The sequence below is a fragment of the Heterodontus francisci genome, chromosome 30 (genome assembly GCF_036365525.1).
Source record: "Heterodontus francisci isolate sHetFra1 chromosome 30, sHetFra1.hap1, whole genome shotgun sequence".
Taxonomy (NCBI): Eukaryota; Metazoa; Chordata; class Chondrichthyes; order Heterodontiformes; family Heterodontidae; genus Heterodontus; species Heterodontus francisci.
In genome coordinates this window covers 23108303-23126217 of record NC_090400.1, presented here as the reverse complement: position 1 = coordinate 23126217, position 17915 = coordinate 23108303, and the positions used below count along the sequence as shown (strand labels likewise).

General features: G+C 45.1%; 1 protein-coding gene across 12 annotated transcripts in view; it reads left to right on the top strand.

The window, feature by feature from the left end:
• Positions 1-17915, top strand: part of LOC137346623 (elastin-like) — a 508685-nt gene that overhangs the window by 428468 nt on the left and 62302 nt on the right. For all 12 annotated transcript variants that reach the window (XM_068010226.1, XM_068010221.1, XM_068010223.1 and 9 more), the window contains 2 exons: positions 2846-2881; positions 5014-5121. In XM_068010226.1, coding sequence (XP_067866327.1) covers positions 2846-2881; positions 5014-5121 — 144 coding nt within the window. The remainder of the gene's footprint in view (positions 1-2845; positions 2882-5013; positions 5122-17915) is intronic.

Genomic DNA, 17915 nt, shown 5'->3' with positions numbered 1-17915 from the left:
ATCTGCATCCAACTGAACAGAATTTGGAGGATTCTGTGGCCTCCAATGGAGTCTCAATTGCTATACATGTCTCCAACACCTGCTCCTGTTCACTTGTGAAGTGTGGTTCACCATGATGTCAAACCAACTACCTGTCTTGGCAGCTGCACCAAAGTATATGTATCTGAGCTGGTAGAGAGTGAGTATGAGTCGTGTGACGGTGTATCCTCAGAGTGAAAGACTTCCTCTGAGGCAACATCGTTCTCCTCCACCACCACCTCCTGATGGATGTTTGAAGGACCTACAGGAGATGAAAGACATGAATTAGAACTGATAAAATGAGAGCATTCTAAGATATTATTGTGCAGACAATCATATTTCAGTAGCTGCTGACATCAGGTCAACATGAGTGAGTGTTGTATGCCATGTGACTGTTAAATTTAATTCTGTCACTGGGTAGCTGAGAGGCCCTCATTTCTCCATTTCCAGTGGCCAGGCATGCAGAAATATGGCTTTTTTCCATTGCCTCCTTCTTTGCAGCTGTTTAGGTGGATATGACTGGAGAGCCGCCTCTGGTTCTCTGTCTCTCCCTTTTGGTCTATGTTCTCTTCTGCAAGGAGAGAAAGAAGAGACCTATGAGTTTCAGAAGTGGAATGTTTTGAGAGGATGGAAGGACAGTATCCGTGGTGGGTCATTGTGAGGGATGGGTGACATTGCAATAAGATAAGGGTGAATGAATGTCAGTGGTGGCTAGTCAGACGGGGATGTGAGGAGGTGCCTCGAGAGAAAGGAATGGGTGCACGTGCCAGGTGTGGTTGCATGAGGAGTGATGTGCAGGAGAAGGCTGTTGAGGAAGAGTAAGGGGCTTTGTACTTCATATCACTTTCCTGCCCTGATGAAGCCATTTAACCTCTTGCACCACTGTAGCCAGAAGTGAGGCACCACTTTCCTGCTGCTGACTTCCTCAGCCACTTCCAGTCACACCTACTTGTTTTCTCAGGTTGCCTTCATTCTACTGTCCATGCGGTATAGATTCTCCCCACAGGCCCTTACAGCACACAGCATCACATCCAGGGACACATTGGAGAAGCATAGTGCTGCCTTGTCACACTGAGACTACATCTGTGCAGTTCTTGGCTTTGTTATAACACTTCAGTTCTGACCCTTGCAGGGTCCCTTTAAATATTGGAGTTGAAACAGACTAATGCAGTCATCATGACGCCCAAATGCTCTAATTGGTTGGGAAATCCGGATGTCAGATACAAATGCAGTAACTGGAATAAAAAGCCACTAACAAATGCTGCTGAAACTTTCGACTTCCTGCAATACCAGTTTTCCCTGCTGTGAGTGGGTGTGAAAGTTAAATAATTAAGCTTGTTATATTTCTTCTTTATGTCTAAAAATGTAAGCTTCAACTCATTTAATCAGTATTAAGCAAACCAGGTGCAGCATGTTGAGGAACCTGCAATTGGAGATGCTTTTCAATTTGACTTATACTTACACGGAAAAATGCATTAACAGAGGTAAAAAATACAGAGTAGGTCTCAGGATAAATGTTTAAAAACACTCAAATAATTGCAATAAAACAACAGAAGAATTTATTTCCTTAAATCTGGTCGCTATGCGAAGAGACACTCCAAAAAAAAAGCTATTTGAGGTTAGTCACATTTGAAATTTGAGGGGTATGGCTAGTTTTGCGGAAAGAGATTATTTGGGCAGTGGGTTTGATGCACGGTAAAAAAAAAATCAAGAAAACTTGGGCATATTGTAGTTACACGCAAGCTTTATTAGACATACAGAATGTTTATCAGTCATTTGTATATGTAACTATATTCCCCACCGATTACAGCGGCCCAGTCATGCAAACGTGTCTTACTCGCTATGCGTAATGCCCGATATAAAGTCTGACAGATTTTATGGCAGGTGAGCAATCAAATTAATACGAGTGTCATCACTTTTATTGAGGCCCTTAGGTAAGTTCTTTGGGTCAGCAGAGAATATCATGAAGCGTGCTTGCAACCTTGACTTGAAAGCCACTGTTAGGTGCTTGTAAAACATAAGAAATACATTCAGGCGAGAAAAGAGCCCCAACAGTTTTTATAACTTTAAAAAATCCTGTTTGGGATTAAAACTAAACCAAGTCTCCCAAGCCTCCCACCGCCCCAACTTCACAACCCTGGAGTTGGAGATCGGACACTTCCCCCAGGATTGGGCCATCCCCACCCAGAATCGGACAGCCTCTCCCCCACCGTCTCACGGACGATCAGATCTTGTGTAGTTGAACAACCACCATCCCCTCGGACAAACTTGGTCTTGCGGCCTTCTCCAGAGTTCTCACTGCCTAACTGGGAGCCAAGCCTGTCAGTCAGGCTGACTTCAACGCAAGAAGCATGTCAAAGTCAAAAGACATATGCTGTGGATACATCCAGGGAAACCCAGACTTCCAGGTTTCTCGTGCAAAACTCCGACCCACCCACCTGCATAACCCACTCCTGTTATTAGCCAGGCCAATGGGATAATAACTCTTTAAAATATCTTTTGTAGCCTGAGGCAGAGTCACACCCCTTGAGATATTTTGAAAGTTCACAACTATTAATCTGGTTCATTAAATATTAAACAAACTTGCCAAAGACAATCAGAACCTCTGAAGAAATTCTTTGTCACAAATTTTCAGGAGATAGGCATTCACCCAATGGAATCTAAAGGCCAACATTGGCTCGATTTGAGTGATTTGTGTTAATGATGAAAGTTTCAGAAAAAAAGGTCTCAGGAATGCTGTATTGCTGTTAATCTTTTCATTGCTTCTTGTCACACCTTTTTTATAGTCAGTCTTGGCTGTATCATTACCTGTTGATTATTGTTGCAGGTGGAGCTGCTGCATCTAAAGCTGCTAAATATGGAGGTAAATCTTCCTACTTCTCACATTATTGGTACTACTATAATTCACTACTCTATATAACTATCAAATTATTATATCTTTGAGGATAGAATAAAGCAATCTTCCTATTGAAGGGAAAGGAATTTTCCTACTATAAATAATGACTGCATGTGAAAAGAACAAAGAACAAAGAACAGTACAGCACAGGAACTGTCCATTCGACCCTCCAAGCCTGCGCCGATCTTGATGCCTGCCTAAACTAAAACCTTCTGCACTTCCGGGGTCCGTATCCCTCTATTCCCATCCTATTCATGTATTTGTCAAGATGCCTCTTAAACGTCTTTATGGTACTTGCTTCCACCACCTCCCCTGGCAACAAGTTCCAGGCACTCACCACCCTCTGTGTAAAGAACTTGCCTCGCACATCCCCTCTAAACTTTGCCCCTCTCACTTTAAACCTATGTCCCCTAGTAACTGACTCTTCCACCCTGGGAAAAAGCTTCTGACTATCCACTCTGTCCATGCCGCTTATAACTTTGTAAACCTCTATCATGTCGCCCCTCCACCTCCGTCGTTCCAGTGAAAACAATCCGAGTTTTTCCAACCTCTCCTCATAGCTAATGCCCTCCAGACCAGGCAACATCCTGGTAAACCTCTTCTGTACCCTCTCCAAAGCCTCCACGTCCTTCTGGTCGTGTGGCAACCAGAATTGCACGCAATATTCTAAGTGTGGCCTAACTAAAGTTCTGTACAGTTGCAGCATGACTTGCCTATTTTTATACTCTATGCCCTGACCGATGAAGGCAAGCATGCCAAATGCCTTCTTGACTACCTTATCCACCTGCGTTGCCACTTTCAGTGACCTGTGGACCTGTACGCCCAGGTCTCTCTGCCTGTCAATACCCCTAAGGGTTCTGCCATTTACTGTATACCTCCCACCTGCATTTGACCTTTCAAAATGCATTACCTCACATTTGTCCGAATTAAACTCCATCTGCCATTTCTCCGCCCAAGTCGCCAACCGATCTATATCCTGCTGTATCCTCCGACAATCCTCATCACTGTCCGCAACTCCACCAACCTTTGTGTCGTCCGCAAACTTACTAATCAGACCAGCTACATTTTCCTCCAAATCATTTATATATACTACAAACAGCAAAGGTCCCAGCACTGATCCCTGCGGAACACCACTAGTCACATCCCTCCATTCAGAAAAACACCCTTCCACTGCTACCCTCTGTCTTCTATGACCGAGCCAGTTCTGAATCCATCTTGCCAGCTCCCCTCTGATCCCATGTGACTTCACCTTTTGTTAGTGCATGTTCGTGAAATATACTTTGCTAATTCTTGAAACATCACATCAGCTGGATGATCCAGCACAACCAGTAACATGAGGCAAAAAACATCTTGAGCATCAATTAATGAGGTTTGAACCATTATATCTTCTCACTTCTTTCCAAAATTAGTGTTGAGTAGTCTCCAATTTATACATTAATGCATTTAGATACACGTAGCCAACACAGAAAAAGAATAAAACAGCTTGTAATCTGTTGCTTCTCATTAATGCTCTTTACTTATCCTTCAAACATTATTTGAGATGGATGTCCTAGCAGTGGTTTTTAGAATTTTAAAAATTTTTATTGATACAGCACCATAAAACAATCTAAAGTATTTTGCAGCAGTTACTTTTATGAAGATATTATGTCAGTGACCACAGCAGCTAATTGGCAATATGAAGAAGTCGTATATTTCGCAAATGCAGTAAATGGACAGTCAAAGCATTTTAGTGGCGTTATTCAAGATTTATTGTTGGCAAGGCCACCAGGAGAACTCTTCACTCTTCTTTAGATAGCATCATAGGATCTTTTATATCCACATAAACAGGCAGATTGGCCTCAGGTTATATCCCACCCAAAAGAAGGCACCTCCAACAATGCAGCACTTCCTCCACCCTGCATGGAAGAATAATAGTTAGAGAGAATAATAGTTTGACTTAAGTGTTGAAATGAGAGTCTGGATTTAAGAAGACAGCATGATTCAGGTTTCATATTATTTCACTGTTGGTTATTATTGGCCAAAAAATCCTAAATTTGAACTATTTTGTAAAGAAGCCATTCATTATTCCTAATTATTAAATTTTTGTGATCACAATGTAGGTGTTGGAGTGGGTGTGCAGCCTGGCATTGGAGTGGGTGTGCAGCCTGGAATTGGAGTGGGTGTACAGCCTGGCACTGGAGTAGGTGTCCAGCCTGGCATCGGAGTGGGTAATTTGCTATCTTCTGAAACACATTTTCCTCCATTATACTGTCTGTAAAGTGTATAAGTCTGCTTCATCCTAACTCTGTGTAAATGATAGTTTCACAGCACATAGTGAAATTAATACAAAAGCAGAAGAAAATTAACTACAGATAGCTGCATTTGTGAAGGATGCAGTAAGGAGAAAGATGATGGATTGCAGTTGCGAAATCTGTTAAAGGAACATCTATCCATTAATGTTCTGAATGGCTGGGGTTTTCCACTTCTGTGTTCCCAGCCTGCGATATTCCTATCCATTAAAATGAATCAGGTGAAAATCAAAAAGGTTGTCGAGGGCAAAAGCAAAAATAAAACCAGGAAAACAGGAATGGTAATATCAGGTACAGCGGAACTTAGGGAATTATCACAGTTTAAATAATACTGCATGGGTGCATTTAAAAAAAACCAATAGATTCAGGATTTCTGCAGTCCAGCTGAGGTTCCCCTGTGAAGAAAATTTGTATCTGTTGATTCGACTCACTGCAATCGAAAGATCCCCATTTGAAGTTGTTTGTAGCTTAATTACTGTCAATTAACTGACTAAGATTTTGGATTTTCTCCTGACCCCAAGAGTAACTAAAAAGTCCAAGACTGTGGAAGTGTAGGACTTCTCATAATGATGCACTGGAGTCTTGATATATACGATATACACAAGTCCTAACAGATTCCCAAAAGACTTTAGTATTTTTAGAGATTCCTGGTTAACATAAAACTGATAGTTACATCATCCAGGGTTATTCCTCTTTGTGTTGTTACATTCATCTGAGTCATAGGGTCATTGGCCGGGATTTTACAAAGCTCCTGACATTGGCACTGTGGCGGGGAGGGCCAGAAGATTGTTCCCGCAGCAGCCCGCCACGGAGCCCGATTCTGGAAGGGTCAGGCCCGATCTTCCCAGCGGTGGCGGACCCCCCACCCCCCCCGGCCATTGGGTGATGGGACCCAGATCACCATATTTAAATTACTGACACGAATAAATTGAACTAAAATTAAAAACAATCTGACCTTCGGGCTACATATTCTGAGTGGCGGCTGGCACTCGCGCCTTCACTTTCCCGTTGAGGGAAAGCAGGCGCCACTGTCGTGGGGAAGGGAGGAATTTATGATTTTTAGTGCGGGTGGGGTCAAGTTTTGCTCACTAGTGTAGGGGATGGTGGGAAGGGGTGACCTCTGCACTTTGTTCAGTTAAGGGGGGGGGGGGATGGTCATATGTGGAAGGGAAGTGTTTTGTGGGGGAGAGGGCAAATATTGAATTTAATTAAAAGCAAAATACTGCGGATGCTGGAAATCTGAAATAAAAACAAGAAATGCTGGAACCACTCAGCAGGTCTGGCAACATCTGTGGAAAGAGAAGCAGAGTTAACGTTTCGAGTCAGTGACCCTTCTTCGGAACTGACAAATATTAAAAATGTCACAGGTTATAAGTAAGTGAGGTGGGGGTGGGGCAAGAGATAACAAAGGAGAAGGTGCAGATTGGACAAGGCCACATAGCTGACCAAAAGGTCATGGAGCAAAGGCAAACAATATGTTAATGGTGTGTTGAAAGACAAAGCATTAGTACAGAATAGGTGTTAACGGACTGAATATTGAACAGCAGCAAGTGCAAACATGAGAAAAAATAGTGGGTAAGCAAACTGAACAAACTAAGATGAAATGAAATAAATGCAAAAAAAAGGTTGTAAAAAATGTAAAAAAGAAAAATGGGCGGCACAGTGGTTAGCACCGCAGCCTCACAGCTCCAGCGACCCGGGTTCAGTTCTGGGTACTGCCTGTGCGGAGTTTGCAAGTTCTCCCTGTGTCTGCGTGGGTTTCCACCGGGTGCTCCGGTTTCCTCCCACCTCCAAAGACTTGCAGGTTGATAGGTAAATTGGCCATTGTAAATTGCCCCTAGTGTAGGTAGGTGGTAGGAGAATGGTGGGGATGTGGTAGAGAATATGGGGTTAATGTAGGATTAGTATAAATGGGTGGTTGTTGGTCGGCACAGACTCGGTGGGCCAAAGGGCCTGTTTCAGTGCTGTATCTCTAAAAATTAAAAAAATTAAAAAATAAATAAAAACTAAAAATGAAAGTAAAATGGGGGGGGCTGTCATGCTCTGAAACTATTGAACTCAATGTTCAGTCCAGCAGGCTGTAGTGTGCCTAATCGGTAGATGAGATGCTGTTCCTCGAGCTTGCGGTGATGTTCACTGGAACACTGCAGCAATCCCAGGACAGAGATGTGAGCATGAGAGCAGGGGGGAGTGTTGAAATGGCAAGCAACCGGAAGCTCAGGGTCCTGCTTGCGGACCGAGTGGAGGTGTTCCGCAAAACGGTCACCCAGTCTGCGCTTGGTCTCCCCAATGTAGAGGAGACCACATTGTGAGCAGCGAATACAGTATACTACATTGAAAGAAGTACAAGTAAATCGCTGCTTCACCTGAAAGGAGTGTTTGGGGCCTGGGATAGTGAGGAGAGAGGAGGTAAATGGGCAGGTATTACACCTCCTGCGATTGCAGGGGAAGGTGCCATGGGATGGGGACGAGGTGGTGGGGGTAATGGAGGAGTGGACCAGGGTGTCGCGGAGGGACGATCCCTTCGGAATGCTGACAGGGGAAGGGAGGGGAATATGCGTTTGGTAGTGGCATCACGCTGGAGGTGGCGGAAATGGCGGAGGATGATCCTTTGGATATGGAGGCTGATGGGGTGGAAAGTGAGGACAAGGGGAACCCTGTCACGGTTCTGGGAGGGAGGGGAAGGGTTGAGGGCAGAGGTACGGGAAATGGGCTGGCCACGGTTGAGGGCCCTGTCAACAACAGTGGGGGGAATCCTCGGTTGAGGAAAAAGGAGGTCATACCAGAAGCACCGTCATGGAAGGTAGCATCATCAGAGCAGATGCGTCAAAGACGGAGAAACTGGGAGAATGGAATGGAGTCCTTACAGGAGGTAGGGTGTGAAGAAGTGTAGTCGAGGTAGCTGTGGGAGTTGGTGGGCTTATAATGGATATTAGTAGACAACCTATCCCCAGAGATGGAGACAGAGAAGTCGAGGAAGGGAAGGGAAGTGTCAGAGATGGACTATGTAAAGTTGAGAGAAGGGTGGAAATTGGAAGCAAAGTTGATAAAGTTTTCCAGTTCAGGGCGGGAGCAGGAAACGGCACCGATACAGTCATCGATGTACCGGAAAAAGAGTTGGGGGAGGGGGCCTGAGTAGGACTGGAACAATGAATGCTCGACATATCCCACAAAAAGACAGGCATAACTAGGACCCATGCGGGTACCCATAGCGACACCTTTTACTTGAAGGAAGTGCGTGGAGTTGAAGGAGAAGTTGTTCAATGTGAGAACAAGTTCAGCCAGGCGGAGGAGGGTGGTAGTGGATGGGGACTGGTTGGGCCTCTGTTCCAGAAAGAAGCGGAGAGCCCTCAAACCATCCTGGTGGGGGATGGAGGTGCAGAGCGATTGGACGTCCATAGTGAAGAGGAGGCGATTGGGACCAGGAAACTGGAAATTGTCAAAATGACATAGGGCGTCAGAAGAGTCATGGATATAGGTGGGAAGAGACTGGACCAGCGGAGTCAAGATAGGAAGAAAGAAGTTCAGTGGGGCAGGAGCAGGCAGACACAATGGGTCTGCCGGGACAGTCCCATTTGTAGATTTTGGGAAGGAGGTAGAAGCGGGCTGTCCGGGGTTGTGGTTCTATGAGGTTGGAAGCTGTAGGGGGAAGATCTCCAGAGGAGATGAGGTCAGTGACAGTCCTTTGGACGGTGGCTTGATGTTCGGTGGTGGGGTCATGGTCCAGAGGGAGGTAGGAAGAAGTGTCTGTGAGTTGGCGTTGAGCTTCTGCAAGGTAGAGGTCGGTACGCCATACAACAACAGCACCACCCTTGTCTGCAGGTTTGATGACCATGTCGGGGTTAGACCTGAGAGAACGGAGTGCCTCAAGTTCAGAGGGGGACAGGTTAGAGTGAGTGAGGGGGGCAGAGAAATTGAGATGACCAATGTCTCGCCGACAGTTTTCAATGAAGAGATCAAGAGCGGGTAAGTGGCCAGGGGGAGGGGTCCAGGTAGAGGGAGAATGCTGGAGGCGGGTGAATGGGTTTGCTGGTCGGGGGGAGGACTCTTGGTCAAAGAGGTGAGCCCGGAGGCGACGGAAGAAGAGCTCAACGTCATGCCGAGCGCGAAATTCATTGAGGTGGGGGCGAAAGGGGATAAAACTGAACGTTCAGCATCAGAGAGGGGGAGGTCAGAGGGTATAGTGAATACACGGCAAGGGGTCAGATCAGAAGGGGTGGGGTCAGAGGGAAGTGAAGCAGAAGGAGGATCTGGAGGAGCATTCGTCCCCATCAGCTGCTGGAGCTTGCTCACGTTCCTTGACACCTGAAAGGAAGAAAAGAAGTTTTTTGTTAATGCATCGGATGAGACGAAAGATGAAATGAAACTGCGGAGTAGAACAGCTTTGAGATAAGGAGAGGCGGTGCTGCTGGAGAGAGAGGTCCAGTGTGTGCATGTGGCGGCGCATAGCACTGAGTGTGGATCTCAGGATGCGGGCAAAAACTGAATTTAATTGTTATTGGGGGGTGGGGAAGGTGCGACAGATTTTTGATTGGAACTGAGTGGGGTATAACTTTAAAAATGTAAATTAGCCCACGGGGTTGGCTGCCCTTTAAAGACGGCACCAGCACCTGCATGATTGCGGGGGGACAGTGGGTCGACGGAGTATTCAAATTAGCCGCCGCGCGCAACATCACAGCAGCATGGCGACGCGCGGCCCTTTTTGCCCGCCTTCACTCCTGTCAACAGGTGCATAAAATCCAGCCCATTAAGTCTAAAGACATAAGAAATGTAAGATTTCAGTGTTTCTCCATCATTAGTTCAAACTTTCTACAGCTCAGTGTCACAGGTATCTACATACCACTGGTTCTGACTCACGGGGCTAGATTTTCCCGTGAGCTTCAGGACCCTGACTTTGGGACCAAATGGGGTCCCCAAGCCCGCAGTTGCCAGCAGCAAGATTGGCGGCACAATCTTGTGGGAGGCGGCCTCCTAATTGACTGCCTCCGCATGTCCTACTAAGGACGGTAGGCGGGCTCCCGATGCTGCAAGCCCAATCAGAGAGCCAGTAGCTCTGGAGCTTTGGCAGTCCCACCAGGAGACATGGGGGTTACTGAGGCAGATCAAGGACCACCAGGGTGCCTAAACATGGAGACATCCTTAGAGGCTTGGATACAAATTAAAAAATTATCATGGCCTAATCTGTCAGAACCTTCAGAGTGGAGGGGAAACGCCACCAGCAGAATCATTTGGGCCGTGACAGTGGCCTTTCCTGCCCACAGCCCCATTATTTCGGCATGGCTCCATTGGTCCCTGGGCCTGCTGAAGGGTAGCTGCCTCCAATGAGCTGCCGGGCTCTGCACGTGACGGTGGGGGTGGTGTGGGACTGCTTTGTCGTCTGCAAGATGCCGTTGAGGCTGCAAGATCAACCCTCATTGGGGCCTTAACAATGTTAATTGACAGCTCACCTTCATGGAGCAAGTAGCCGATCCAATTCCCAGCATGCCCCTGGGGAAGCTCTCCAATGGTGTGAATGCATCAGGGAGACGTCCTGACATGGCTCCCGCTATTCTCCGGCCACACCGCCTCTAACCTGCCACCACATGGCCAAGAAAATTCAGCCCACTAATTTGCCTGGTTACCTATATAGATTTACTGTCTTTCTGCGCAGCCTTGGAATTTCTTTCAGCCCGAATCCAGGATAGCCTTTTTACATCTCCAGACCAATTGCCAGGTACCTCATCACCACCTTGGCTGAAACCCTCATTGATGCCTCTGTGGCCTCTACGATCAACTACTGTAATACTTCGCTCAAATGCACCATTCCCAAACTTTGGCTAATTTGAATCTCCATAGTACACCTCTCCCACACGAAGCCCAAACAACAACAATACATAGCATTTATTTAGTTTATTTTCATTGATAGTGTTCTGGCTAAGCTCCATTGATTCCTTGTACTCCAGCAAATCAATTTCAAGATCCTCATCCCTGTTTTCAAATGCTTCCACGGCCACACCTTTTTCTATATATGAAGCTCCTCCTGTCTTACATGTGAAAAACTCTAAGGGGAGGACCCACCATCCGTGGTTAACTAAAGAAGTTAAGGAAAGCATCAAACTTAAGGAAAAGGCATATAATTGTGCAAAGATGAGTGGCAGTTCAGACGATTGGTCAGAATATAAAGAACAGCAGAGAATTACTGAAAGGTTAATCAGGAGAAAGAAATTAGAGTATGAGAGGAAGCTAGCTAGAAATGTAAAAACAGATAGCAAGATTTTCTACAGGTATTTAAAAAAGAAAAGAATAAGTAAAGTGAATGTTGATCCTCTAGAAAGTGAGAATGGGGAGCTAATAGTAGATAATAAGGAAATGGCGGATGAAATGAACAAATATTTTCCTTCTATCTTCACTATCGAGGATACAAAAAACATTCCGGCAATAGCTGTAAATCAGGAGGTGGAAAGAAGAGAGGAACTTGGTGTAATTACAATCATCAGGGAAGCGGTACTGAGAAAACTGTTGGAGCTGCAGGCTGATAAGTCCCCGGGTCGTGATGGACTTCATCCTAGTAGATGCATTGATGTTAATTTTTCAAAATTCGCTAGATTCTGGAAAGGTTCCATCAGACTGGAAAGTAGCTAATATAACCCCTCTATTCAAGAAGTGGGGGAGGCAGAAAACAGGTAACTATAAGCCAGTTAGCTTGACGTCTGTTGTGGGGAAGGTGTTTGAATCACTCATGAAGGAGGTTGTAGCTGGCTGCTTAAAAAAACTCAAGGTAACCGGGAATAGTCAGCATGGTTTTGTGGAAGGGAAATCATGTTTAACCAATTTGTTGGAGTTCTTTGAAGGAGTGCTGTGGATAAAGGGGAGCCCGTTGACGTACTGTACTTGGATTTCCAGAAGGCATTTGGCAAGGTGCCACATAAAAGGTTATTGCGCAAAGTAGAAGCTCATGGCATAGGGGGTAACATATTAGCATGGATAGAAGATTGGCTAGCTGGGGGGGGCAGAAAACACAGAGTATGCATAAATGGGTCCTTTTCTGATTGGCAGGATGTGACGAGTGCAGTCGCGCAGGGGTCTGTGCTGGGGCCTCAACTTTCTTCAATTTATATCAATGACTTAGATGAGGGGATCAATGACATGGTAGCTAAATTTGCAGATAACACAAAGATAGGGAGGAAAGTATGTTGTGAAGAGGACATAAGGAGCTTGCAGACCGATGTAGATAGGTTGAGTGAGTGGGCAAAAATCTGGCTGTTGGAGTATAATGTGAGAAAATGTGAAGTTGTTTACTTTGGCAGGAAGAATAAAAAAGCAGAGTATTACTTAAACGGAGAATGACTGCTAAATTCCGAGGTACAGAGGGGTCTAGGTGTTCTAGTGCAGGAGTCACAAAAAGTTAGTATGCAGGTACAGCAAGTAATAAAGAAGGCTAATGGAATGCTATCCTTTATTACAAGGGGAATTGAAAATAAAAGTAAGGATGTTATGCTTCAGTTATACAGGGCATTGGTGAGACCACATCTCGAATACTGTGTGCAGTTTTGGTCTCCTTATTTAAGGAAGGATGTAAATGCATTGGAGGCAGTTCAGAGGAGGTTTACTAGATTGATACCTGGAATGAGCGGGTTGTCTTATGAGGAAAGGTTGGACAGACTGGGCTTGTTTTCACTGGAGTTTAGCAGAGTGAGGGGAGACTTGATTGAAGTATGTAAGATACGAAACCATCTTGACAAGGTGGATGTGGAAAGGATGGTTCCTCTTGTGGGTGAGTCCAGAACTGGGGGGGGCACTGTTTTAAAATTAGGGATCACCCTTTTAGGACAGAGATGAGGAGAAATTTTTTCTCTGAGGGTTGTGCGACTTTGGAACTCTGTGCCTCAGAAGGAGGTGGAGGCAGCATCATTGAATATTTTTAAGGCGGGGGTAGATCGATTCTTGCTAGGCTTTTGCTTGACTCATCTGTGGGACAGCTCTCCCAACTTTGGCACAAGCCCCCAGATGTTAGTAAGGAGGACTTTGCAGGATTGACAGGGCTGGGTTTGCCATTGTCGTTTCCGGTGCCTAGGTCGATGCCGGTGGTCCGTCTGGTTTCATTCCTTTTTATTGACTTCGTAGCGGTTAGGTACAACTGAATGGCTTGCTAGGCCATTTCAGAGGGCATGTCAGAGTTAACCACATTGCTGTGGGTCCGGAGTCTTGAGTGCTGTAGTAATGTAAGTTGTTTAGTGCATCTGAGTGGAGACAAAAAGCTAAAGTATATTAATGTCAAATTCTACACAATGTATACCAGAGACCTAGACCCAGCTAAAACTTTGTATACTTGGTGCTCGAAGCCTTGATGTTGGAATGAAGTTATGACTAAAACAATTAAGTCTGACCTGTTCTGTACATCAATACAAGAACTTTCTACAGCAATCCAAGAACCACTTGTAGGACCTGCCATTCTGTTACTCAAACAAAATTCAAACCACTTCTTTTCAAAACTCGTGTTTTTTTTTCTTTGTCTTTGAGATATGATAAGACTGGCAAGCCAGTATTTATTGCTCATCCCTAGTAGTATTAAGAGTCAACCAGGTAGTACATGACTGGCAGTATAGTATACTGTTTGTGCACAGAACCATGAGTCTTTATAATGTCCCTGAAGGCTTACTTAATTGTGCTGATTCTTTATATAAGGCACTCACTAGCATTGGCTTGCTGTTTCGATCTCGAAACACCCAGAGCAGCAGTGGAAACATTCGTAAGATGCTCCAACAATAATTCAATCTGCATGATTCAGGTTGCCACTACATTTTCCACTAGAGCAGCTCTGTGTTATATGGGAGCCTGCACATCACAAAACTATTTCCCCTTATTTGCAAGGGCTCGAATGTTTGAACAAAATGTATCCAAAAATGCCTATTTTGGAAAACAGGCACAGTAAGTCAGCTCTCTTTTGGCTAATGTTGAAGTGGAAGCAGTATGGAGCATGTGCCCATGGCATTTCATCATCATCATCAGTCCCTCGAAACAAGGATGACATCTGCCAGGGTTCATGGTTTGTGTGGCCTCCGGTGACTCAGCAGGCCAATCCTGGAACCACAGGTCTTTACACAGAGAGGACAACTGTTGCCCTGAGGGAGGGGTGTTCTCGGGCCATGGTCCTGCTCTCTTCTTCCACTTTCGACACTTCTCCGCAGCAGAGTTTATGCGGTCAGTTTCCGACTGCGTTGTGGTTTGTTGGTTGAGGCGTCGGCATATGGCATGGGTAGCGGCAAGTTCCTCCCATGCACTGATGTCAATATGTCCCCTTTTCAGTGAGGCCTTCAGAGTGTCCTTAAAACGTTTTCTCTGACCTCTTTGAGATCAGGTGCCATCTGTTGTGAAAAGAGGACTTACTTCGGAAGCTGATTACTTGCAATGTCCAGACCAGCGGAACTGATTTTGCATGATCATGGTTTTGATGCTGGAGGAATTGACTTCAGTGAGAATGCTGGAGTTTGGTCGCCTGTCTTCCCACTTGAATTTGAGTATCCTGTGAAGACACCACTGGTGGAAATTCTGCAGTGATCAGAGGTGCCTTTGATAGGTGACCCAAGTCTCACTGACATATAGAAGAATGGTGAAAACAACAACATTGTAGATTAAAGTCTTTGTCCTTTTACGGAGATCTCTGTTGTCGAAGACATGGTTACGCAATTTTTGGAAGGCTGCACTGGCACAGCTGATTCTGTGCTGGATCTCCACTTCAATGGTGACCCTTTAAGAAAGGTAGCTGCTGAGAGATGAGAAGTGTTCAACAACTTCTAAAGTCTCCCCATCAGTAACAATAGCTGGAGATGTAGGTGCTTGTCTGGGGTAGGGCTAGTGTAGGATTTTGGTCTTGCTGATTTTGAGTGAGCGACCAACCCTTTTGTATGCAAAGTTAAAGAGGTTGAGGGTGGTCTGAATGTCATTTGCAGTGTGGGCCACAACTGCACAGTCATCGGCATATTGTAAGTCATGAATATGCTGGTGAGTTACTTTAGTTTTGGCTCTTAGTCTGTTAAGGTAGAAAAGCTTCCTGTCGAGTCAACTCAACTGAAGTGCAGTTATTTTGACTATTATATACCTAAGAATGCATGACGCTGTTGGTGGTAATATATGGCACACAGCGTAATTTTTGTTATAATATTATGATGAAGATTTTCTCCCATAATCTTCACTTGTATCTTTGCCACAAGGTAGTTTCTATAAAATAGATGTGCATTTCGTACGCACTAAAACTTACAATTTGATGTGTGACATGAACAGAAAACATGCCACAGGACTAACAATTAAAAGTAAAACTAATAATGAAAATGTTTTTATCAGGAGCAGAAGCACAATAGAAAGCAGGAAAATAGCCAGCATTTGCTTTGCATGGGCCCACTGCGTTTCCAAACATTGCACGGTCCTAGCACTGTCCCTGGTCCCTTCTAGTTCTTATTTTTCAAAATACTGATCTCTTGCAAACACAAAACAACTTATTTATAAGTAAATCAATAAGGTTCCTCAACCTCACCAAATCCAGAAACAGGAGTGTTACAAACTATGAATGGACTACACACTGCAATGATTAATCTTCACTAAATTAGGTCCAGAATACCAGGATTCCCTGCTTGTGCGTGAAGGACCCAGAAAGCTGGTAGCCTGTTGTCCTGTTGTCCTCTCATCCATTTGTTCTTCCCACATGATCCAAGATATTTCTCCCATTCTGCCTCAAACTTCCATAGGAACAATCAGAGGTCCCAGGAGTGGAGTGCAAAACTACAAATAAGACAGGAACTCCGATATTTAAAAGGGAGATAGAACAAATCCAAGGAAACTGTAGGCAAGTTAGCTTAACCTCAGTCATAGGAAAGATAATGGAAGCTTCAGTCAAAGGTGTAATGGAAAAAACATCCAGAAACTGAAAAGATAATGATTAGTCAGCACAGATTTCAAAACAGAAGGTCATACTTGACCAACATTATTGAATTATTTGAAGAAGTAAAGAAAGAGTAGACAAAGGTAATGCAGTGGATATAATGTACATAGACTGTCAAAAGGCTTTCAGTAAGGTACTGCAGAGTAGATGCATGACTGAGGTCGGACAATGTGGAGTTGCAACAAGGAGCAGAATGGATAATATGCTGGCTACAAAATAGAAAACAGAAAGTAGGTCTTAATGTAGCTACTCAGACAGCCTCACCACCGCCTTCTCAAGGGCAATTAGGGAGGGGCAATGAATGCTGGCATAGCCAGCGACGTCCAGATCCCCCAAAATAATAAAAAAAACTACTGTTGTTTACCATTTACATAAATAATTTGGACTCAGGAATCAAAAGTGCAATTTCAAAATTTGTGGACAACATCAAATCGGGAGGTATAATCAATAATGAGGAAGACTGCGACAAATTACAAGACGACATTAATAAACTTGTAAAAAGGGCATGTAATTGGCAAATTAATTTCAATATACATTAGTGTGGGGTGGTGCATTTTGCTAGGTTGAATGAAGAGGCCACATACTCCTTGGAAATAAAGCTTGAATTTTTCCACGGGTGTTGCAACCCCAATGTCGTGGTAAAAAGAGTCTGCATTTGCCGGCAGCAGGACCATCTTTGCAACTTTGCCACAGGCAGCCTCCTATTTGGCTGCCTGCAGGCCCGCCGTCCAATTATGGACAGCAGGCAGGCTGATGATGCTGCTGGCCCAGTCAAAGGGCAGGCAGCTCTGAAGTCTCAGCACCACCATCAGGAGAGGTGGTTTCTGCTGAGGTATGCAGGAGACCTCGGGAGCTGGGCCAGATAAGTTTAAAAAGTTAAAAATCATTGGGTCAATTGTCAGAAGGAAAACTCCTCCAGGGAGATCGTTGGAGCAGTGGGGCCTGCCTCCCCTATCAGTGAGCCCTTCTTTGAGCCATCAATCCTGACCCCCAGCTGCCACAAGAAGGCTGTCTCCAGTTAGCTGGCTGGGATCAGCAACAGCCTTCTTCTTCAACCATTTTTCACTTCATAGAACAGAAGGGATGAATACAGAGCTCCAGCTCCAAGGTGGCGGCCATACCCTGAACACAGGATATACAGGTGGAGGATGAGCTTCCTGGACATAACTGAGCACCAGTGCTTCAGGAGGCTCAGGATTTCCTGCTAGGTGTTCACTGCTAGGTCACAGCCCTTAATTTCTTTGCCCCTGGCTCCTGATCATGCGATTTGACAAATACCACCATCTTCTGCCCAAAAATGCAGCTCACAGGTGACACATGCCATGTTTGCCAGGGTCAGCACTTCGCTCCCAATGAGGTTGGTCCGAATGAGAGGGCACTCGGCTTTGTTGCTCTGGCTGGATTTCTACAGGTCTGGGGAGTCGGAGATTGCACGCACGTGGCAATCAAGGCACCTCTAGATCACCCAGGAGTATTTATCATCCGAAAGGGATTCCATTCATCAATGTTCAACTGGTCTGCAACACCGATCATCATGCATCGCTGAACTGTCATGATGAGTTCATCCTGCACCAGTCATGTCTATCAAACCTCGAAGCAGAATCTGTGGATGGCTCTTTGATAACAAGGACTGCATTCTAAAGAAGAGGCTGATGACTGCTGTGAGGAGCTCAAGCTCAGATGCCCAGGAAAGGTACAACAGAACCCACATGGCACATGAAATGTTATTGCGCGAGCAATCTGGATGCTGAAGAAGCAATTCGGGTGATTGGACAGATCTCGGCGCCCTTCAGTATGC